This window comes from Pongo pygmaeus, chromosome 5 (genome assembly GCF_028885625.2).
Source record: "Pongo pygmaeus isolate AG05252 chromosome 5, NHGRI_mPonPyg2-v2.0_pri, whole genome shotgun sequence".
Taxonomy (NCBI): Eukaryota; Metazoa; Chordata; class Mammalia; order Primates; family Hominidae; genus Pongo; species Pongo pygmaeus.
Genome location: NC_072378.2, coordinates 126,006,273 through 126,029,933, shown reverse-complemented (window position 1 = coordinate 126,029,933; position 23,661 = coordinate 126,006,273). Strand labels below are relative to the sequence as shown.

The following is a 23,661-nucleotide window of genomic DNA, read 5'->3' as shown; positions in this document are numbered from 1 at the left end:
TTTACTCCCAGGCTCTCACACCTTATCAGAGGGGAAAAGTAAACCTCCCACAAAACACCATTTGGTTCAACTACAGATGTATTTTGGACACCTTCAATCAATGCTTGATCCTGAAAAAATGCTTTCAAAGAATCTTCAACCAATGGCATACAAGGACCTATTCAAAAATCACAAAAGCCAAATAATGTCAAGCAAGTGTGTAAGAAGACAGCCCTGTATGGCAACACTAAAGAAAATTTTGCATTCTAACTACAAGGGGAAGGAAGAGTCAGCAGGGGTGTAACAAATGACACATGATAGTCACCCCAGAGGATAGTATAAATTGTACACAGTACAAATAGTACAGAAAGCATAATTTGCTTTAGTAATTCAGTTTTTCATTTGGTTTTCAAGATCTGTCAGGGATCAAGAAATTAATATAGACATATACTAATTTTGCATACATAAATTATTTGTAAAACCATTTGTGAAAAAGTTTCACAAATCATTCAACCTAGATTTAACCACTGTTATAAAACTATCCTGAAGCACCTGAAAACCAGTTGGACCAGGGTCAGAAAATCCAAAAAATTCATCAGGTCTTATCCAGAATTACTCTATCTAGTAGTAGTGTTAATCCACCCCTCTATTTAGAGTTACACAGGCATATTTCAAGATAAATTATAAGAAAGGAAAGACTGGGTGACCCTCAAATCACTAATTTCAATCCAAAATTATTAACATAGGGTATTTTAAACTCTACTTTGATGTTAAAGAGCGAAACGTCAACAAAACAGGTTTGGCAAAGGACTATTTATCAAACACAGTCATGCAACGATTATGAAACCACATGATAAGATAGCACACAAAGAAAACATTGGCTATTTAACTACTCGGGAGGGAAAAGGCAAGGTGGAAGGGGTAAGCAGTTTAAAAAGCAGTTTTTAGGGTTTCGGATATGTAATTGTGCAGCAGGCACAGCATCAGGGTAAATCTTCCTTTTGACTTCCTCAGAACACTAGTTGAGATTTATGTAAGGTGGTATAATTTAGTTTAGAGAAAACTGAGATTGCATCAATTTGGCCTCACCCTTGGCGTGACATTTTATCCTTCTCTCCAGAGATCTTGCTTGGCCTGCCCTTAAGTACGCTGCTCCAGAGAACTCTGCTCTATGTTGTCAGAAACCAGCTTTCAAGTAAGTTCTGTTGCTAATTCCACATGATAATTCCACAGTTAAGTCAGAAGGCATTTGAAAAGATGTATAACTTTAGATGGCTCTTTTCTGATTATAGGCTGAAGGGGGTTCTTTTCTCTTTGGTTTGCCTTTTGCTTTTAATAGCTTGACCATTTCTGGCTTCCACTGCATTGTAAGAGCTAAACTACAGGTTTGTCAGTCAGTGTTTCTCTCTCCCTCTCTCTCTCCCTCTCTCTCTCCCTGCTCCCACCCCCTCTTCTCTCCGTTCTCCTCTCTCCATCTCTCTCATTTCCTAGTTACAAATCATGTTGTCTTACTGTCTTAAGAACATCACTGATTTCATCCTTGTGCCACTGTCCCTATGCTCCCAAGATCATATTTCAGCATTTTAGGATACGTTTTTTGTTTTATTGTTAGAATACTTTTCAGAAGAGGTCATGATAAGCAAGACAATTTTACATTTCTGAGTTGAAAAAACTGTTCTGCTCTTCCAGAACAGTTTTGGTTTGTATTCTCAGTTTCAGGGGCTCCCCTGACTCTACATTTTAGGAACAAGAAGAGGTTAACATTGAGCAGGTTGTTCATGAACCAGCAGTTACCTTTACTACAGGAATCACTTTGGATTCAGGCTGAGAAGGCACTATAGCTTTTAAAATCACTATGTAGGGCATGTGAAGAAGAAAGAAAAGAAAGAAGAAGAAAGTAAGGAGGAGGAGGAAGGAGGAGGTGGGAGAAGGAAGGAAGTGGGAGAAGTGGGTAGGGGAAGAAGTGGGTAGGGGGAGGAGGAAGAACAGAAGGAAGAGGAGCAGGAAGAGGAGCAGGAAGAAAGGGAGGAGGCGAGGAAGGGAGACGGGGAGGAAGGGGAGGAGAAGCATGACCACCATCTTGACCTAAACTCATATCTTATCCACAAATAAATTCAAAATGGATCACAGACTTAAATATAAAACATAATGCTATAAAATTTTCAGAAAAGAAAAATAGGAGAGAATCTTCAGAACACAGAGCTAGGCAAAGAGATCTTAGAATTCAGACCAAAAGCACAATTCATAAAAGGAGAAACTGATAAATTGAACCACATCAAAATTAAAACCTTTTGCTCTGCAACTCTGTTAACTGGATGAAAAGACAAACTACAGACCGGGAGAAAATATTTGCAAATCACATATCCAACAAAAGACTAGAATATGTACAATTCAACAGTAAAAACCTAAACAATTCAATTAGAAAATGGGCAAAAGATATGAAAGGAGATTCTACTAAAGAAGATACACTATGGCTAATAATAAGCACATGAAAATGTTAAACTTCACTAACCATTAAGGAAATACAAATTAAAACCATAATGAGATATCACTACATACTTATCAGAATAGCTAAAATAAAAATAAAAAATATTGACACCACCAAATGACAATGCAGAGAAACTGGATTACTCAGACTTTGCGGATGGCAATGTCAAATGTTACAACCATTCCAGAAAAGAGTATTGCAGTTTCTTATAAAACTAAAAATACACTTATCCTTTGACCCAGCAATTGCACTCTCGGACAGTTATCTCAGGGAAATGAAAACTCATGCTCACACAAAAACTTGTACATAAATGATTGTAGCATCTAGCATCTTTGTTCATAAATAGCCCAAACTGGAAACAACTTAAATGCCCTTCAATGGGTAAATGACTAACAAGCTGTGACTCATCCATACTATGGAATGCTACTGTGCAATAAAAAGGAACAAACTATCGATACATGCAACAGCTTTGAGGGATGTCAAGGGAGTAATGCTGAAGGGAAGAAAAAGCTAAATGCCAAAGGTTACATACTATATGATTCCATTTACCTAGTATTCTTGAAATGACAAATTATAGTGGTTGTCAGAGAAGGCAGGCAGATGGAAGGAGTGAGTAGGGATACAAAAAGGTAGCACGTGGGATCCTTTTAATGCAACTGTTCTGTATCTTGACTGATGGTGACCACAGAAATCTACATATGTGATATAGCTGCATCGAACTAAATACATACAAACACACATACAATGAATGCTCTGAATAAGGCTGGTGGATTGTATCAATATGAATTTCCTAGTTGTGATATTCTACTATGGATAAAGAATACAGGGTATCTATTACTCCTTACAACTAACTACATGTGAATCTAAAATTATCTAAAAATAAAAACTTTGGAGATCTTATTTATTCTAAATATCCCATCTTTCTGGTGTCTCATCCATTAGATGCCTGATGTCTTCCTTCCCTAATCTGGTTACTCTCTGTAGACATAATAGCAGAAAATATTTTACTACAATTGGTAGTTTAACTTGTGCTTCCCCAAAACCTTATTCATGATTTACTATTCCTAACTGGAGCATGCCTGTTGGAGATGGCCTTATGTTTAATACTGACTCTTATGCTGCATGAAATGGACAAAATATTTTTCGAGTCTTAGTTGCATCACTGGTAAAATGGAGATAAATTAACCGATGTCATAGATTTATTTTGAAGGCAATTAAAATAATAAGTAAAACACTCAGTACATAGTAGGTCCTTAAATTGTTTCCGTCCTTTTCCCATTATCAACCTAAAATCTAGCTTAATTACTAGATAAAAACATCAACAATAAACTTTGGTTTTGGCTCCAAGGCTCATGTTTAGAAAATAATAAATGCGTCTCTAATGAGCACAGCCTGGGGACTGGGGATGGAATGAGGCTAAATTCAGTTCTTAAGACGTATTTCAATTTAGGAGAAACATAATGTTTTTAAGCCTATGTTTTCTGAGTCTGAAAACATTCTGGCTTATCAAAATATTTTACAAATGTTTAGCATATAATTCATTTTATTATGTTTAGTGAGTGACTGCCACATAGACATTTAAATCTGTAAATGGTAACCAATCATATACTAAATTACTTCTATTCAGATATCAACAAATTTATTTATGTTGGACAAGTTCCAGCCTTAAAAATGACTCTGATTCAAAAATATAATTTCACCTATCTACAAAAATATTTTTTAGTAATAGACTCCCCACAAGGTGATAAGCTTTAAATGTGTCAGAGATTTTCAGTTATAGTCCAACCAATTAAGCTACAGAACAGTAGGAGCGAAGCACTTAGGATTTAAAATTCAAGGTAGGTTGCTAAACATGGGATTTGGAGCAATTTGCAGGTCAGAGCTTGACAGCTGGATTCGCTGAGCAACACTGGCCTGAGAGAAGTGTCAAAGTTAGAAAGAGAAGAACCAAATGTTACACTCCTCTAATATGAATAAAATGGATGAAGCAAAGTATAGTTTACTTCTCCTGGTCACCTGTTCTATTATGAACAAGCACAAAACACAAAATGCGAAGTAATATTTGAGGACAAAGTCCCCTGAAATATTTCTTTAAAGTACTGATAACAATTTTGCAAAATGAGTGCTTACCGAGCAAAATAACTTTGTTTCCGTTCCTTCTTCTCTTCCTTGGTATCCATAATACACAATCAAAAGTGCAAAGTATTTGAAAAAGTCCCTTTTTTTAATCAGTGAGTCGTAACCCTGTAAGAAAAAATAACAAAGCAACTGTAAACTTAAAAGTTTACACTGGCCAATGTGAAGAATAAAATGGAGTAGAACTACATGGACCAAAACAAATGAAAAATAAACTTTAACCAGGAAACACTGTCACATGAGTCAAATATGAAATGCAAATGTCCATGGGAGAAACTACAATCAGAATGGAGATGTTAAACTATAAAGCAAAACCTGATGGAAAACCAAACTGCAGTATTTTCCTCATAACTAACAACTATTTTAAAACATGCCAAAATAAAAACCTTCACTGACTTTGGAAGATTTTAGCCTAACTATGTAGATGCTAATTATTTAAAAAAAAATTGAACTCATAATCACTCTTCCCAAGCAATTAATAATGAATATGTCTCAGATAATTATGTAAAATGGCTCACTTAGGTGTTTTACAAGAATGTTTTTTTAAAAAATAAAAATAACTTCAGCACTCTATTTTATTTTCGGAAACATGCCAGCAAGTACATCCCACTTGAGCAAATGTGGAAATGAAAGTACAAAGACACAGGAAGCTGTTCCTCAGCAGGGCTTTAAACCCTTGCGTCTCCCTCTTCTCCACCCCTGCGACCCTCACCCACGCTTGCCAGCAGTGGCTTAAGCCTATAATATAAAAGGTTGTCTGCAGATCAAGCTTCCTCAAATACCACTTTCATCATGCCACTCCCCTGCTCAAAAATTTCCAATGTCTACTTATTGCCTGATTCACCAGTCTAAGTTTCTGCAGAGCACTAACATTCCTAAAATTTGTCCTTTCACCCTGAAGCAATAGTTTGTTCACCTATCAAATTTAATAATAAAAAAAAAAAAGCAGGCTGTGCGGTGGCTCACACCTGTAATCCCAGCACTTTGGGAGGCCGAGGCAGGTGGAACACTTGAGATTGGTAGTTTGAGACCGGCCTGGCCAACAGGGTGAAACCCCATCTCTACCAAAAATACCAAAAATTAGACAGGCATGGTGGTGCGTGCCTGTAGTCCCAGCTACTCCGGAGGTTGAGGCACGAGAATCGCTTGAACTCAGGAGGCAGAGGTTGCAGTGAGCCGAGATGGTACCAGCGCACTCCAGCCTGGGTAACAAAGGCAGACTCTGTCTCAAAAAAAAATTAGTAAATATAAATAAATAAAGGAAAGTGTATTCACAATCAAAAATATTTGCTAATTCATTTCAATTCAATAAACAAATTAATCCACAATACATACTACATGAAAGGGAGTGTGATAAGTCCCAGAGGCCAAAGATAAAGACATGATATTTGCTCTAACAGTATATATTGTCTTTCAGGAGAGACACTTATGATTTCAAGACAATGTGATATGTACCGCTGAAAAATAGACCTCAGGAAAAATACTTAATTAGCTCAATTTAGCCATTTTCTAATGTATATTTTCAAAATATCATTGAAAAAAATCATATATAATTTCTATTTGCCAATTAAAAACAATTAAATAACACTTAACACTATGCAAGGCCCACCCCAGGTACCCTGCGCACACACTAAGGTTGTAGGTTAAGAATGGATTTCCGGCCAGGCGCAGGGGCTCAAGCCTGTAATCCCAGCACCTTGGGAGGCCGAGGTGGGTGGGTCACCTGAGGTCAGGAGTTCGGGACCAGACTGGCCAACATAGTGAAACCCCGTCTCTCTAAAAATACAAAAATTAGCCGGGCGTGGTGGCAGGTGCCCGTAATCCCAGCACTTGGGAGGCTGAGGCAGGAGAATTGTTTGAACCTGGGAGGCGGAGGTTGCGGTGAGCCGAGACCACTCCACTGCACTCCAGCCTGGACAACAAGAGCAAAACTCTGTCTAAAAAAAAAAAACAAAAAATGCATTTCCTAGGTAAAGGGTATGAGAAAGCAGGTTTCAATTGAACAAAAGCAAGAAGACAAAATTGTTCCCTTCTGTTCCAGGGTAAAGTGAGCTGAGGATGAAGACATGGGCAGGATCTGGGTCACGGAAAGCCTTGTATGCCACTCTAAGGAGCTTGGAGTTAATCCTAGCTGGCTATGTGCAACCCACCCCCTTCACTGCACCTTGTCAGATGCCACCAATTGCTCATGCTGAACCCAGCGGCAGCATTTGCAGAGAGCCATTACCAAATCCATCAGAGCTGGTCCATGAGATAAAACCAATTTTTTCATCCCCAGTATACATGAAAGGGCGCCACCAGAGGGTTTTCCATGAGGGAGTATAGCATAATCAGACGGCAGAGGTAGAGGATTGACGTGAGAGGATTTAAGGTTAGGGTGAAGTAGATTCATTAAAAAGAAATTCCAGTCAAACTAATTGAGGGAGGAGCACCCAAAACTAGGCAGCAGTAGTTGACATAGAAAGAGGAGGGATGGACTCAAGAAATACTTAGGAGGCTGATGAGTTGACATTTGGTGAGTCATGCAGTGTAGATAACAAGGAAAGTAAGGAATGAAGGATGTCCTCCAAGTTTCTGCTTCAGGAACTGCGTGGGCTATGACACCGAAGATCCAGTACAATATGCATGAAAAGGGCAGGCTGCATGTAGGATGGGGGAGCAGAAGGAGGTAAGAGATCGGTTGTGGACATTGTGCCTTTGAGACGGCTATGGGATAGTGGAGTTGGAGACATTCACCAGACGTTTGATTACATCGAAGGCACAATGGCAGTGAAGGCTAGAGGAAAGGAATTAGAAATTATCAGCACATGCTTGTAGTTAGGAAGAAAAGGAGAAAAAACAATATGATGATGAGATCACCTTGGAAGCCTGACAACTATTCATTCAGCCCTGTACAGAAACATGGGAGTACACAGTCTCAGCTCTTACTAGTTTATGTTCATTTCCCTGACTTGGGCTTCACCCTCAAAGAGTTTTCCATCCAGTCAGGAAAATATGACGGTGCAGATAACTAAACTGTAGGGTAGTAACTTGGGCTGTCCAATGAATAATACTAAGTAAGAATCCAAAAGATGTGAAGTTCAATTTTGCTTGAGGTGATAAACCTTTCAGAGTGGTTAGGATTTCAATGGGTAAAGTGGTTAGGATTTCAATCACAGAAAGCAGGAATGCCAGAGCAAAGGGATAAAAGTGAAAGGGGCTAGGCACACTTAGGCAAGGAAAGCATGGCTACCAGGTACAGAAAGGGAACTAATCTTGATGCCTGCCTACCAAGAGCCATTTATTTCAACATATTATCCCTATGTTATCTTTTTATCCTTCAACCACACTATGATTCAGATGTCCTTATTTCCATTAAACTGAGGCTGAGAGGTACTAATTAATTTCCTTAATTCAACAGCACTAGCTGTGGTGCGGCAGCGATTTAAATCCAGTCTGGTATACACTCCAGTGTCTTTCAATAACCTTTGGAGCCAGAAAGCATTTGGGGATGAGCTAGAAAAAGTAGTCCGGAGTCAACAACATCCAATGCTGCAGCACAGAATTCGCAAGTTAAGGCACATGTACCTAGCCACTGGGACAGGGAGGTCATTGAGGACCTCCAACAGGACTGCATTAGTGACGTACTGGGAGTGGAAGCCATGCTACCATGAGTTGGGGTAGTTAGTACTCATTCAAGAATTCGAGTGCAAAGAGAAAGAAGAAAAAGGAAAGATGGCGGCTGAGTGTCTAACTCTCATGAGCTCAGTTTCACACTGTGGTTTGAACCCCCGGGCTCCTCCCCAACTCTGCACCTTTATCCTCACTCTTTCCTCAGGCACGAGGCAACCTTGCTAGGCTCCTCCTTCTGACAAGGCCCAATTCTACTTCAAAGCCTTTCCTGACCACTTGTGTGTGCTCCTCTCCCCTAAAGAGCTTATTTCATATATCACCTATCACTTACTGCAAGGCACTTAATCATATACTGTGTGACAACAGCATTTCAATTAGTCTCCTCGCCCCAACCATAAATTCCTTCAAGTCAAATAACACCAAGTTTCACTTTTACTATACTTCCCTAAATAACTGGCACATAAGTCGGCAGAAAATCCATATAAAAGCTAAGAAAGGAGTTAAATTAATCCAGGACTGGGGATAACGTCAATTATATGGCAGACCAATATAAATCCAAAAATTCCTCCCAAATTAAGAATTACTTAGGGATGGAGGATGGAGTCTCATGCCAGCCTCCCTCAGACTCCAGGAAGGATCAGAATCCTAGGCTCTCTGCCCTGCCCTGGGTCAGGTGGTTTATTTTAAAGTTCATCTCCTACATGTCACAAAAGCAATGATTTCTATTAAATTTCCGGTCATGAATAAAAATTAAGTTACAGCAATCTAATTGGGAAATTTTTATACTGCAAGCTGAGCCAGAAACTAATATTTGGTTCAAGTAGAAAAATATTAATGAAAATATGCACAAGAGAAAAAGATTAAATGACTCAATAGTTGACGTCTGTTGCTGCTGTGTCTGATTACAACCAGTAAGGCTTTTTTTAAATTTTTCAATATCCTATTAGGTAAATGAAAAATATGCTAATCTTTGGTTTAAGTTTCTGGAAATTTTTATATTCCTTAAACAAGATAGATGCAGTTCTTACAGGTTTAGACACACCAACAGATTAACCAGAAGGAGCTCAGAAGAGAATGCTATAAAAATGATTTGCACAGAACACCACACTGCAGCCTTCATGCTTCAGTGAAGAACCAGAGCTCCTTAAATCAGTCTCTAATGGGAACTACATTTTCCACTATAAGTGGTCATAATGGGCTTCTTAAAAGCCCTTCATTCATTTAATGTTGACTTTCCTTCACATCAATACACTCTAGACTCATCTAAATGCTGACTTCTAAGAGTCTCCTGCATTTATGGTGTATTGCAGACCAAAAAGAATTTCACGAGAAAGCACAAGATGAATCTTCCATCTAAATATTTTTTTTTGCAATCTTAAATCAGGATAGTCAATTAAACTTAAATCCAGTTCATTATTCAAATAAAAAAAACACATAAAAATCCTTACCTCAAAAGAGCTGTGATGAAGACAAAGTATTTTTTGAATCATCAGCAAAGTGTTCCTTGTTTGTACACATGGCACCATTTAAAAGAACAGAACCAGCAGAGACCCCTTAACTACACCAAACTGACCCACACAGCTGTGGGTCACACAGCTGGAGGTCCTCAATGACCTCCCTATCCCAGTGGCTAGGTACATGTGTCTTAACTTGCAAATTCTGTGCGGCAGCATTGGATGTTGTTGACTCCGGACTACTTTTTCTAGCTCATCCCCAAACGCTTTCTGGCTCCAAAGGTTATTGAAAGACACTGGAGTGTATACCAAACTGGATTTAAATCACTGCCGCACCACAGCTAGTGCTGTTGAATTAAGGAAATTAATTAATACCTCTCAGCCTCTCAGCTGTGGGTCACACAGCTGTGGACCCACACAGCAAAGCATGGCTTTTTGGATTCACCTCCAACACATTGCAGTTCCTTGAATATTCAAGTATAACAAGTCAGGACTAGAAAAACAGCAGTATATCCATGAGGCCTATCAGCTGTTTTCCCAACAACATGTTTCTTAATATACAAATGAAATGATGTCAGGAGTACACATTGAGGCTTGGTCACACTGTGGTTGGTCACGTAAGAAACAGACCAAAATGGACCTTTCTATGCAGGCATTTCCTCCCAGAAAATAGTTATATTTATACCAAAATATGACAGGTGTTCAGTCTCTCAAAGTCACACTGTCATCTAAACAAAGCAAAAATATTCAAATTTCAATGTTAAACAAGGTCAGAAATTTGAACACTCCCTGTAACAGTAGAGAAACCTGGGAAGGACACAGAACCAGATACAAACATGTGCCACAAACTTACAAGGGTACCCAGACGTAGTGGCTCATGCCTATATTCCCAGCACTTTGGGAGGCTGAGGCAGGTGGATGGCTTGAGGTCAGGAGTTCGAGACCAGCCTAGCCAACATGGCAAAACTCCATCTCTGCTAAAAACACAAAAAGTAGCCAGGCATGGTGGCCTGTAGTCCCAGCTACGCAGGTAGCTGAGGCACGAGGATCACTTGAACCTGAGAGGCGGAAGTGCAGTGAGCCTAGATTGCGCCACTGCACTCCAGCCTGGGTGTCAGAGAGAGACTCTCTCTCAAAAAAAAACAAAAAACAACTTAAAAGGGGAGCAATCAGATAATAACCCCCAAATAAATAAATATATGTTACAAAAACAATGCAACAACAACAACAACAAAAATGAATGATTCGGCAACAAACAAGTAAAAAGTTATTCCTGAAGCAAGGTGATGATCAAGGACGGGCTCCGGATCTGCTATTCGGGAAAGTGTTTGACATCTTTGCATGGCAAAATGAATGGAGAACTCATCAACTCCTATTCCATTATTCTCTGCCTAGGGTGCTCAAATTTGACCTGAGAAAAATTAAACAAATGTGAGTTTCATTGCCCTTTTACCTAAGATGAGTCAAGAGATGCCATCAAATACCCTACATACTCTAAATGAAGACCCATCTCTGGGCTAGACAGATCATTTTATAAGTTCTCTCTTAGACAAGAACATGCAAATGAGATTTCTAAAAAGTCACTGGCAGGGTGAAGAACTGTAGAAGGTGTGGAAAATGCCAGAAGCCTGAAAACAGGCAAATGCATTTTAGTTTAGAAAGGGTAATTGTGCAAACTATACACTGAAGCATATCATCACATAGATTCCCAGGAAAATTTTAGAAATGATCATTTAAGGCAGTTTGGTAACAAAATAGAGGGAGGGAGCTGTGGATCCTGAGATCTAGAATGATCCCAGAAAGCCAACGATTCAGCAGGACAAGTGGATCACTTTTGGAAACATCTACCATGGACCAAGTATTCTGCTGCAGACACAAAGATGAAGACAGCATTCATCAGCCAGGAAACTCAGGAAGAAGAGGCAACTATAACTTATCAGCTGATTAAATGAGATGTGGTGAGTGCTCTGATTCTAGTGGTCACAAGGAACCACAGAGCACAGAGCACTGAGCAACTTACACTGCCTCAAAGGGAAGGAGTGTCCCAGCAACGTCACAGGTGATGCCAGTGCTGGGCTGGGAAGGAGGTGCAGGAGTTTCCCAGACAATGCAGAAGAGGTCAGGCTCATCAGGCAGAATGAGGATGTGCAAGCCACTGGCAGGAATGTGTGGTGTTCGGAGAATCCTGAGTGATCTGGTATGGCTGGAGTGCAAGGGCTGGTAGATGAGAGGACATTCAGGGAATGCTGGCTTAGTCAAATCACACTGACCTAATTTCCCTCCCTGACATAGCTGCTATTCTAGTGGATCAGGAAAATGAGGAAAACACATGTAACTGCACTTAAGAGGCATTTGATAAATTTCTCTTGTCTGCTTATGGATAAGATGGAGAAATGTGGGTTGGGTGTGTAGGTGGATGTTTATATGATTAGACGAATAAAGGAAATCACTGAATCACTGTACCAAGAGGTATGTGTTGACTGACTGACCAACCTCAGTTGCTCTGAGAGCTGAAATCCATTCTGAACCTGGAGGGAGAACGTTAATAGCTTAATGCAGTATTTTTTCTTATGCCCTGTCCTCATGAGTATATTTCCCACTGACTTGAACAAAAATATAGAGGCCTCCCTTATCAGCCATTTGGAGACGTAGGTACTTAATAACATCCTGGATAGCAGCATTAGGATTCAAAAGCCCTCGGCTGTCTGTAGAAAGGAGCCAATTATTATAAGGTGGAAATTTACCCCACATGAATCTGAGGTTTTACTGGTGAGGTACTAAGAAATGAGAACAGTACAGTTTAGTGTTAGTGCAAGTGAATATGATTTGTGGTTTTAGATGACAGTAAGATTCATATATGGAATTACAGTTGGGTAATGCCACTGTGCACCTTCCTCCCCCTCACCTCGAAAAAACCCACTAGTGCTATCAACCCAGAATAAACAGACTATAATAGTCTGTCACACCCTTTTTGAGGATTAGACTATATCAAGATTATTGCATTTAGCTAGGGATCTCACACTATAGGGAAATTAGAACAAACAGGATGGTTAAATGGCATGAAACTAGATTTGAAGAATATTAGTCAAAGGAGTTGGTCAGGAGAGAAGACTTGGATTAAATGACAGCTGTTTTTAAACATCTGAAGGATCTTTATCTAATAGAGGATTTAGGCCTGATAGACAGATCTTCAAGGGGTATACTTAGAATTAGACATTAGATATGGAGGGAGAGAGGTCCATGGCTCAGTATAAGGAAGAACTGTCTGAGAGGTAGGTGCAAACAGCTGCCTGCAGATGGAATGGCTTCCTCATCTTCAAGAGTGACAGAGCACATACTGAGCAACTGTTTTATATGACTACTGTAGAAACGCAGTTCTCAGCCTTATCAAATTCAACACCTCATCTAAATAAATATGTAAAGCATTTTATTATACACCCCTCATAATATTGAGATGAAATTCATAGATCATGTAACCTACTTACACACTTAATTTTATAAAATCATCATGATGCCCCAAAGGAAAGTATTTGATCACGGGTATTTCAATATGTAAATTCTCAGACACAAGTTCATTAGAAGACATAATATAGATTCATATTGCTCCTATAGAAGAAGATATGAAATTCCCAAGTACAAGGGTCAATTCTTCATTTTCTTGGACTGCCTCACTCATTGCAGGGCATTTGGCACCTCTGCTTGCCCCCAACTAAATGCCAGTAGCGCCCTTCCCATAACCATGCCAACCAAAATGCCCCAGGAAAGGGTACCACAACCAATGAGAATCACTATTAAGAGGAAAATCAAGCCTCACGGGTAAACTAGTATTTTAAATTAGTTTTTAAATTAAATGTTTTTAATTTCAAACGTTCCCTTAAAGCTGAGATTTTATAAACTTCATATACCTGAGAAGTTCTCTGTTTTCCATATGCTCTGTGCTTCATCTGAATAACACTTAACCCATGCTATTAAGGCAGAAGGGTACCTTTTATTTCTTTATTTTTTTTTTGAGAAGGAATCTCACTCTGTCATCCAGGCCGGAGTGCAGTGCCACGATCTCGGCTCACTGTAACCCCCGCCTCCTGGGTTCAAGTGATTCTCCTGCCTCAGCCTCCCAAGTAGCTGGGATTACAGGCACCTGCCACCATGCCCAGCTAATTTTTGTATTTTTAGTAGAGATGGGGTTCTGCCATGTTGGCCAGGTTGGTCTTGAACTACTGACCTCAGGTGATCTGCCCACCTCAGCCTCCCAAAGTGCTGGGATTACAGGTGTGAGCCATTGTGCCTGGCCGAAGGGTACCTTTAAAGTAAGATAGGCCTGGTTAAAATCCAGACTCCACCACCTATAAGGTATGTAGCCTTGGGTAAGTTACCTAATTTCTCTAACTTTCAGTTTCTTTATCTGCAAAAGGGCTGTTACAGAGACTCAATGTGTAAAAAAATCAATGACTAGAATCTGGTGCCCCATGGAACAGAAAATTCTATCGATTGAGATTTCCATGCATCCAAATATGCAAGTGTTCATGAAATACCATTTTCAATACCACCTGAAGAGCCATATTCAAATCTGCCCCAAATAGTAAACAAGCCAGGCAGACCTAGTGAAATTAACCTAGGAAACAGTTAAATATTTATTGAACATTAACCATATGCACCAAATTTTTTGTTCAGTATTGTTACACACACTGCTTGGTTTAATCTTTATGACTGCATGAGGGAGTTAATCTCAATTCTTTTCAGATAAAGAGTCTGAACTTTAGAACAATTAAAGAATTTATTCAAGGTCAAATAGCCATAAGAGTTACAGCCAGAATGATCAGCTCTGTCTGACCCCAAAGAAAGAACCACTAATAATGGCCTGTAAGGGTGGGCTATTACTACACATAATTTTCACATCAATGCCTGGTTCTTCCTGGATTTAACGACAGTTAAAAAGAACAAGACAGGGGCTGGGCGCAGTGGCTTATGTCTGTAATCCCAGCACTTTGGGAGGCTGAGGCAGGTGGATCACCTGAGGTCAGGAGTTCGAAGCCACCCTGATCAACATGGTGAAACCCCATCTCTACTAAAAATACAAAAATTAGCCACCATGATGGCACATTCCTGTAATTCCAGCTACTCAGGAGGCTGAGGCAGGAGAATTGCTTGAACCCGGGAAGCAGAGGTTGCAATGAGCCGAGATTGTGCCACTGCATTCCAGCCTGGGCGACAGAGCGAGACTCTGTCTCAAAAAAAAAGAACAAGAGGGTGAACCCGGCTTTATGGCCAACTATCTTTAAGGATGTAAATACTGACCTGTATTCAGATTAGCCATTACTATTCATACTAAATGCACTTCAGTAAACATGTCAGTACATTCAACAACTATTTATTGCACTGAGTAGGTTTTTAAAGAGCTAACTGGAAAGCACATTCTCTTAATTCACTAAATTAATTACCCCTTAAGCTTTAAGAACAGAAGAAACCAATCTATTTCCTCACAGAAAATGGAATTGGTAAATACAGATAGTCAGAATTTGGAATTTTTATCTTTTTTTAAAAAAAAATTTATTTCTTTGTTTCTCTTAAATTATGAAAGCCATCTTTTTTCTAAGCACTAAAATTATAGCTCATTTTTAGAATTAAAAATTTATAGTTCTATAACATTTCTACCAAATATTTTCAATATATTGAATGCATTCTCTCATTAATACTCATAAGGTATAAGAAGTCAGTTTTGAAGTTTTCTACCTGCACACAAAGATTAGAAGGGCCAAATCTGCATTGTCATACAGAAAGTTACCGGAGGTAATGAAAACAGAACAATCTATCTGCTGATCTCATCTCCTAGTCATAAGAGACATCCTCTTTCTCACCATCAATCACTACTGGGTACCTGTGACATGCTTTTGATTACCTGTCACAAGAGGTGTGAAAAATATGATGCCTGCCTCACCCACAGCAGAGTTTCTGGAGACACCCCCTACTATGTTGTGGCACCGGAAGATCACTTCAGATCATCTCTAAGACAAATCTAAAGACATTAGGCTCCAAGTAGCATCAATAAACAGGAGACATGGAAAGAAAGTTTGTTTTCAATTACCTCTGGAATTCATTTTAATACTACCAGACAGATTCATTTCTAAAACCATAGACTCTCTGACCCGTTTGATTTTTTTGCAGACATATTCTAGCTTCGGTCCAAAGAAAATAAGCTACAAACTTCTGGAGTCTCTAGACTGGTACAGAACTCAATCTCATTCTCCAAATCCTTGCAGAGAATATGTGCCAGTGTGAATCACTGTGCCAGGGCCCTGTGCTCATAGTAAATGCCATCACCAATGCATGTGTCCTGGTCTTAGACTGGGTCCCAATGCAATCAATTTCAGGAGAGGAAAAAACAAATGTGAGCAGTAGTTACCACTACTACTATTACTACTTATTATTATTTGTTGGGGGCTATTTCATGGATCTGAATTAAGAGTTAACTGATAAAACCAACAAAATTGGATAGATGAAAGCCGTTAAAAGATAAATGGAATGCCTTTCCAAAAACATACAGTATATGAGTAGCAAACACTACTTTTCAAGAATTAAATTTGAGTGTCTTCTGAGACTTTATCACTGAGAGACAATTTACCATTAAACTGCCATTTCACTAAAGAAAAGGCCATGTACTTCTTTGCCTTCTGTGGATGAGATCTGCAATTGAAGGCATTTTCAAAATATACTGGCATACATTCATACCTGTAAAAATGCAAAATAAAATAAGTGAATTATCATTCTTTTTAATGTGCTTTCAGCATATTTACAGGGAGAGTATAAGCGGCAATAAACAACTTATGCTTACTCCTAAATAGTGCCTTGTAATATATTTATGAGTAATTTTCTTCAATTCAGTAAGCACTTAGAACCTGTTTTGTGCCTACAACTGTACTATTTATCTGAAGCCTGTGACTATAAAAAGGACCCAGTATGCTCTAAAGAAACTTCAATTTTTGACAAGGGAGATAAGATTTACATAAAATAATCAGCAAACAGGGGCATGAAAAAGTTATGCCAAATAAAACGTATGACACACAGAGGAAGTGCTAATGGGAAGTAAGAAAATGGCTGTGTCACACCGACCAGTGCTGGTAGGGAAAGTGTTAAAAGTGGGACATCCCCGAAAACCACAATTCAGGGTTATATTTCAATAGTGCCACACAATCAAATCTGTAAACCAGAAACAGTTTTATCCCCAATGAGAATGTTCTCTATCAGAGCACACTCAATACAACAGCAATTCTACCAGATTCTGCCTCAGATGTCTTGGTAACAATGGAGAGAGGCATGTAGTATTGTGGCTAGCAAAATATGGACTGTGGTAAATACACAAACGTGGTGGGTTCGGGAACAAGACATAACAAAAAGTGTTTAAGCAGCAGGGAATATGCCAAGTGTGAAACTAAATCAGCATGGAGAAGTACAAGGACCTCTTCTTGGAAAAAAAAAATTATATGTGTAATATTCAACTATAAATTTCTAGCAGACTGGGTTAAGAAATCAAGTCTATGGTATATGTTTTTTTTTTTAAGGTTTATTGAGTTGCTTGTCTTAAAACTTGTAGAATTCAAAAGAAAATGGCTTTTTGGTAGACTGGATTGTTGTTCCTATTTAGGCACTTCTTCCCTTGCTGTAAGATAATTATACATCCATACCCTTTGCCGTGCAGCTCTGTGATGCTTTGCACTAGTACACAAAGTATACGACCCCATCTGATTTTTCATGTGACTTGTTTTGACCAATAGACTATGAGGATTAACGGTCATATTCATATTGACTTGAAGCACTAAGAGACCTGGCAAGTTTCTGCTCTCCACCAGCAGAGTATGCTCCACGTAGCTGCTTTTCCCTCTTCAGCTTGGGTTCCAGGATGAAGACGTGGAACAGACCTGAACTTGAACCTCAGCTTTGGCATCCGGCTTAACCTTTGCCAAGGCCAGCCAGCAGAACCCAGCCAGGAGTAGCTAAACCACAGTCAATCTGCAAATCCATGAAGGTGAAATACATATTTGTGGATATAACCCACTGTGGTTTGGAGACAATTATGCAGCATTATCACAACAAAAAACCCAATACACCCTTAGAACCATCCTGATCCACAAATTACTTCATGGAGTTTTTACCAGAAAGATCAAAACCACATAGTACATATTATTGTTTATATGAATAATTCTACCAAGGCCTGAGATACCAAAGCCCAGAGACAAGACAATTAACACAAATAGCAGAGGAGGCTTCCTTTTCTTCCAGTTGTCATTTACCCCATAACCACTTTGCATGGCTATGGGGTTTTAGCTGAGAAGGCATCATTCAACAAGACATTGTGCATTGTCTTGGTATATTTATATGTAAGGGTTGATATTACTTACTATTATAGGTTAAATTATACCATTCCAAAAAAGATATGTTGAAGTTATAATCCTCAGTACTCCAGAATGTGATCTTATTTGGAAATACAGTTAGTTAAGATGAAATGACACTGGAGTGGTGTGGTGCCCTAATCCAATATGACTGGAATCCCTATAAGAAGATGGCCATGTAGTGATAGAGACAAAGGGAGAATGCCATGTAGACACAGGCCACACTTGGAGCTATACCGCTGCAAGCTAAGGAACTCCAAGATCCAGCAAACCACCAGAAGTTAGGAAGGGAAAAGGAAGGATTCTTCTACCGGTTTCAGTGGGAACATGGCCCTGCTGACACCATGATTTTGAACATCTAGCTTCCAGAAAGTGAGAAAATACATGTTTAAAGACACCCAGCTTCTGGTACTTTGTCATGGCTCCCCTAAGAAACTAATACACTGACTTTAAATTACTTTTATACACTATCACTGTTGCAATAGGATACCACTCCGAAATCTTTATTACTTTCCCAACATATCCATTCTGCCATGTTCTCTTATAATTTAAAGGAAATGCAGGCATGCCATTAAGAAAATTGGTAAACATTATTTACCAATTGCCTCCTGGGCCCGGATGTTAACTCGATGAGCTTTCTGTTCATCCAGTTAACATCTGAGCCCAGGAGACAATTCAAGCACAGCTTATTGGGGTAGGTGGACTAAGAAGTGACCTGATTATCAAAGAATTATTTTATCCTGCAAGAGTCTTTGGAACATTCTGAGAATGCAGCATCACCATGTACTATGCCACTTCTATCATGCTTTCTATAGCAATTTTACACTAACAAACTCATACTGCTAAGTTTCTCAGTGCACACTTATGCTACCTTGTGTCATTTTCTTTATGTTATTTCTTTTTTGAGATGGCGTCTCACTCTGTCACCCAGGCTGGAGTGCAGTGGCGCGATCTCAGGTCACTGCAGCCTCTGCCTCAGTCGTTCAAGCGATTCTCCTGCCTCACTGCCTCATACTCCCCAGTAGCTGGGATTACAGGCGCGTGCCCCGACACCTGCCTAATTTTTGTATTTTTAGTAGAGACAGGGTTTCACCATGTTGGCCAGGCTGGTCTTGAACTCTTGACCTCAAGTGATCCACCTGCCTTGGCCTCCCAAAATGTTGGAATTACAGGCGTGAGCCACCACGCCTGGCCCCTTGTGTCATTTTCTAATTATTGTTCCTTATGCCCACATTCCTTCCAATCAGACTGTAAACTCTCTAAAGGCAAGGAATGTGTCTTATGCTGTTCATTCATGCAGAGTTATGCACACTAACACACATCACAACTCTTTGTTTAGGCTGGACACAGAATTTATGTTTAATAAGTTGATTTTTGACTTGTTACGGCTAAGTAACAGAAACTGACTTCAGGTTATGAAACGGTAAGGTCTTGCCTTTTATTTAGATTAGTGGTCTCCACTTTTTATTCCACATCAATAAAAGTATCTGAGCATAAAACTCTAATTACTTTTACTTATAAAAACATGCCTTCTGTACTAATAATTGTAAGGCATATAACTAAAATAGAAGTCATGAAAATAAAGACATCCTAACAATTTCTTTCTGTACCTTCACGTGGTGCATGAACTTCACTTTAGAAACCACCAGTCTAGATTATGAGAGCAGATATGTGACAACATTCCCTGGGATTTGGTCCTTTCCAGAAAATGCAAGATCTATAAAATTCTAACACTTTATAAACTTAATAATTCTCTGACAGATTAATAAAATTGTCTAGATCAAACAAGCAATATTTTAAAATTGATAGTGTTGTCTTTGCAACCATGATTAATTTGTATATTATATTACTAGCCCCCTATTATAAATGCATTTGCTAACTGTGGCGCTCTCTGCAATTAAATCCTTTAAGTTTCAGATGTTAGAAATGAAAATCTATTATGAGGTCTTCAGGCAAATATCTGTAAGACTGAGAACCCAAATGATATAACATTCTGATCTTGAAAACAAGGAAAATAGAAGGATGAGCAAAGGGGATGATGAAACAGAACACTCATACATTATCTCTAAGAATGTCATCAACACAACATCCAATTTTCCTGTGTTCTATGTGCATGTGGATAATGCTATGCTAGAAAATAGAAGGACATTGAGTAATATAAAACACAACTTCTATAAGCTAACTATAAGAACTGGCCAGGCAAAGTGGTTCACGTCTGTAAACCCAGCACTTTGGGAGGTCGAGGAGGGTGGATCATTTGAGGCCAGGAGTTCGAGACCAGCCTGACCAACAAGGTGAAACCCCGTCTCTACTAAAAATACAAAAAATTAGCTGGGCGTGGTGGTGCATGCCTATAGTCCCAGCTACTCCAAAGGTTGACTCAGGAGAATTGCTTGAACCCAGGAGGCGGAGGTTGCCATGAGCCGAGATAGCACCACTGCATTCCAGCCTGGGCGACAGAGCGAGATGATTCTATCTCCAAAAAACAAAAGAACAACTAAGCAATAAAGTAAGCCAATATTTAGTTCATTTGTGGTACAAATGCTTAAGTGCCAAAAGAACTGAAGTCAGCATACAATAGATGGGTTGGAAAGTATTCATGGAATTAAGTATAAACCTGGTGCGGAAGACTGATTTTAAAGGAAGAAATGTGGAGGGAAATTCCAGCTAGCAAGGACAGCAAAGGCTTGGGAGGCAGGAATTACTCTGCAGTATGTGTGGGATTACTGAGGATTCTGACCCCACTGAAATGCCAAGTTCATGCAGGGGAAGAGTGGAAGAGAAGGCTGAGTGCATGAAATGTAGAGAGGACACAGTGCCATCACCATCTAAGCCACATTCTTGGGATGAAACTTCCAGGAGAAAGCCACCACCACTAAAATCTCTTCAGTCATTTTACTTGGTCTGCTTATTCTTGAAGAAACAGGCTTGGGGCTGATCTATACCTAAACCAAGAGAGCTAAATGCAAGAAAATACCAAGCAGATGATGCGTGGGTGAAGATTTTGAGGAAGTGAAATATTAGTAGCTTTAAAAGGAGGAAGAGAAAGTAAAATATGTCAAAATGAATATGCATTTGCTTTAAAAAAGTCAAAAATATAAAAATCGGATGATACATAATTGTAATAATGTTCAATAATTATCATTATAATACATACGGATACCAAATAAAAATGTGAAAAAGGAAAACATAAATCTCTCATGATCCCATTAGTGGGAAAAAAGTAATAGTTTGTCACTTTCCTGTTTTCTATGCAAATGCATCTTAAAATCAAATTAGAATTTTTTGTATATACTGTTTATGTTTAACTCAGTTATTATAAACATCTCCCATATAATTATTGTTCAAAATCATTATTTTGATAGCTAAATATCTTATATACATTTACCATCACTTAAAAAATGACTACTGTTGAATTTTTCTCAAATTTTTACAGTAACACTCTTGATAATAACTAATACTTAGATAGTTGCTTACTCTGTGCCAGGCAGAGTTCCAAGTACTTTACATAAATTAATTTACCTAATTCTCTGTACAATGTAGGAGGTAGATACTATTATTATCTTCATTTGACAGATGAGAAAACTCAAAGTGTGGAGAAATTAACTTCCTAACTTCACAGAGGTGGTAACTGGTGGAACAGGATTCCAAGCCACACAACTGGCTCTGGCATTCCTGCTTTTAACCTTTCTACTATACCAGTAGCCTCTCAAAGATCATGGGCTCATCACGGAACTTCAGCTTCATGTGTGATTGTTTCCTTAGGATATACTCAGAAGAGAATCACGAGTGCCAAGGGAGTCCATGAGGCAAACTGCTCTCCATTGAAGGTATACCATCCTATCCTTTGTGAGCTAAACACAACCTCACTCTTGCCAGCATTGTAACTGACTTTTTAAATCTAATAATCTGCATTTCTCTGATGCCATGAAGTCAGTATTATTTTCATGTCTTGGCCATCTTAAGTTCCTGTTTTGTGAATATTCTATTCCTATTCCTTGTTATAAAGGTTTTCAAAGAGTTAAGACATGTTAAGTAGAAACTATTTTGGAAGGCTCTGTGATTCAAAATATCAAAGAGTATTGCTAACTAGTTGTTTCAGTGGGACCCTACAGACAGGCAGAACCTGGGGGAAATCACCGGAAACTAGGGATGAGGGCTCAGCCGTAAACACCTGCAACCATAGAACTGAGCAGACCTTCCCAGCAGACCCATGAATAGCCTGAAATTGAGATTTATCCCATATTGCAGGGGTGACACTTATCCAACGGCTAGAATATTTATCACTGCTACTCAGAGCACTCTCACTTCATGATATCAGCATGCCTGGGGAAACAAGCCAATAAATTCGATGTTTGTATAGCGAGGCCAGAATCACAGAAGAAACATGAAAGCTCTTAAGGGATCTCAGACCTTTGGATTTATCTCACAAATTATTTCTATTCTGTAAGGCATACCTGGTTAGTGATAAGAATAACCCACTAGTCAGAAATTCCACATGAACAGTGCTGAACAAACACTATTAAACTCTTACTCTCTAAATCCTCTGTTAATCAGCTATCAAAAGTAAATTACCTCACGCCAGGTACTTTGCAATAAAAACCAAGCACTTAAAGCCTCTGATTACTTGGGTTGGAATTAAAAATATTCCATTCACCTACTTAGGAGTCACTTCTTAGATTGGACCACTCTCTCCAAATGGCTCTTGTCATCTATCAGGGTCAATGTTCAATCCTTTCAATGTCTTAAGAGTACCCTTTTTGCCTGCTGATCCCCAAACTCCAGTGACACCCTATTTGGAGGCTTTCATCCCTTTATGTACCAACTACAGAAGAAAACTAGAGTGGTAGGAATAATAGACACTCTCCCAGATGAGTGTCATAACAAATACCAAAGCTATTTTTAATGGGTGTTAACACAATGTTTGAGAATTAGTAAAGTAAGCAAGGGCTGCTAAAAAAAGTTGATTTGGATATGCACAGGTGGCCCTCCATATCCACGGGTTCTGCACCCAAGGAATCAACCAACCAAGTGCATCACTTGAGGTCAGGAGTTCGAGACCAGCCGGGACAACATGGTGAAATCCTGTCTCTACTAAAAATACAAAAATTAGCCGGGCTTGGTGGCACATGCCTGTAATCCCAGCTACTCAGGAGGCTGAGGCAAGAGAATCACTTGAACTTGGGAAGTGGAGGTTGCAGTGAGCCGAGATTACATCACTGCACTCCAGCCTGGGTGACAGAGTGGGAGTCTGTCTCAAAAAAAAAAAAAATTGAGGAAAAAAATGAATAGTTGGATGGTTGTATACTGAACAGGTACAGACTTTTTTCCTTGTTATTATTCCCTAAACAGTGTACTATAACAACTATCTACTTAGTATTTACATTGTATGGGGGTATTTTAAGTCATATAGAGATGAGTTCAAATATACAGGAGGATGTGCATAGATTATATGCAAATACTATACCATTTGATATCAGAAACCTAAGCATCCTTAGATTTTGGTATCTGCAGGGGTCCTGGAACCCACTCCCTGGAACCAATCCCCTGCAGATACTGAGGGACAACTGATTTATATTGAGGTGGGTGCGGGGTGGGGAGAGAAGAA

General features: G+C 39.2%; 1 protein-coding gene and 1 long non-coding RNA gene across 6 annotated transcripts in view; one reads left to right on the top strand and one right to left on the bottom strand.

Moving 5' to 3' along the window:
* The window catches only part of NCOA7 (nuclear receptor coactivator 7), a 153,722-nt gene that overhangs the window by 114,787 nt on the left and 15,274 nt on the right, over window positions 1-23,661 (bottom strand). For all 5 annotated transcript variants that reach the window (XM_063666556.1, XM_063666558.1, XM_063666557.1 and 2 more), the window contains exon 2: window positions 4,598-4,711. In XM_063666556.1, coding sequence (XP_063522626.1) covers window positions 4,598-4,647 — 50 coding nt within the window. In that variant the 5' untranslated portion in view covers window positions 4,648-4,711. The remainder of the gene's footprint in view (window positions 1-4,597; window positions 4,712-23,661) is intronic.
* LOC129038528 (uncharacterized) lies at window positions 1,126-22,125 on the top strand. Its single transcript, XR_008503173.2, has 3 exons — window positions 1,126-1,174; window positions 17,551-17,689; window positions 21,819-22,125. It is a non-coding gene; the product is annotated as an uncharacterized LOC129038528 (long non-coding RNA).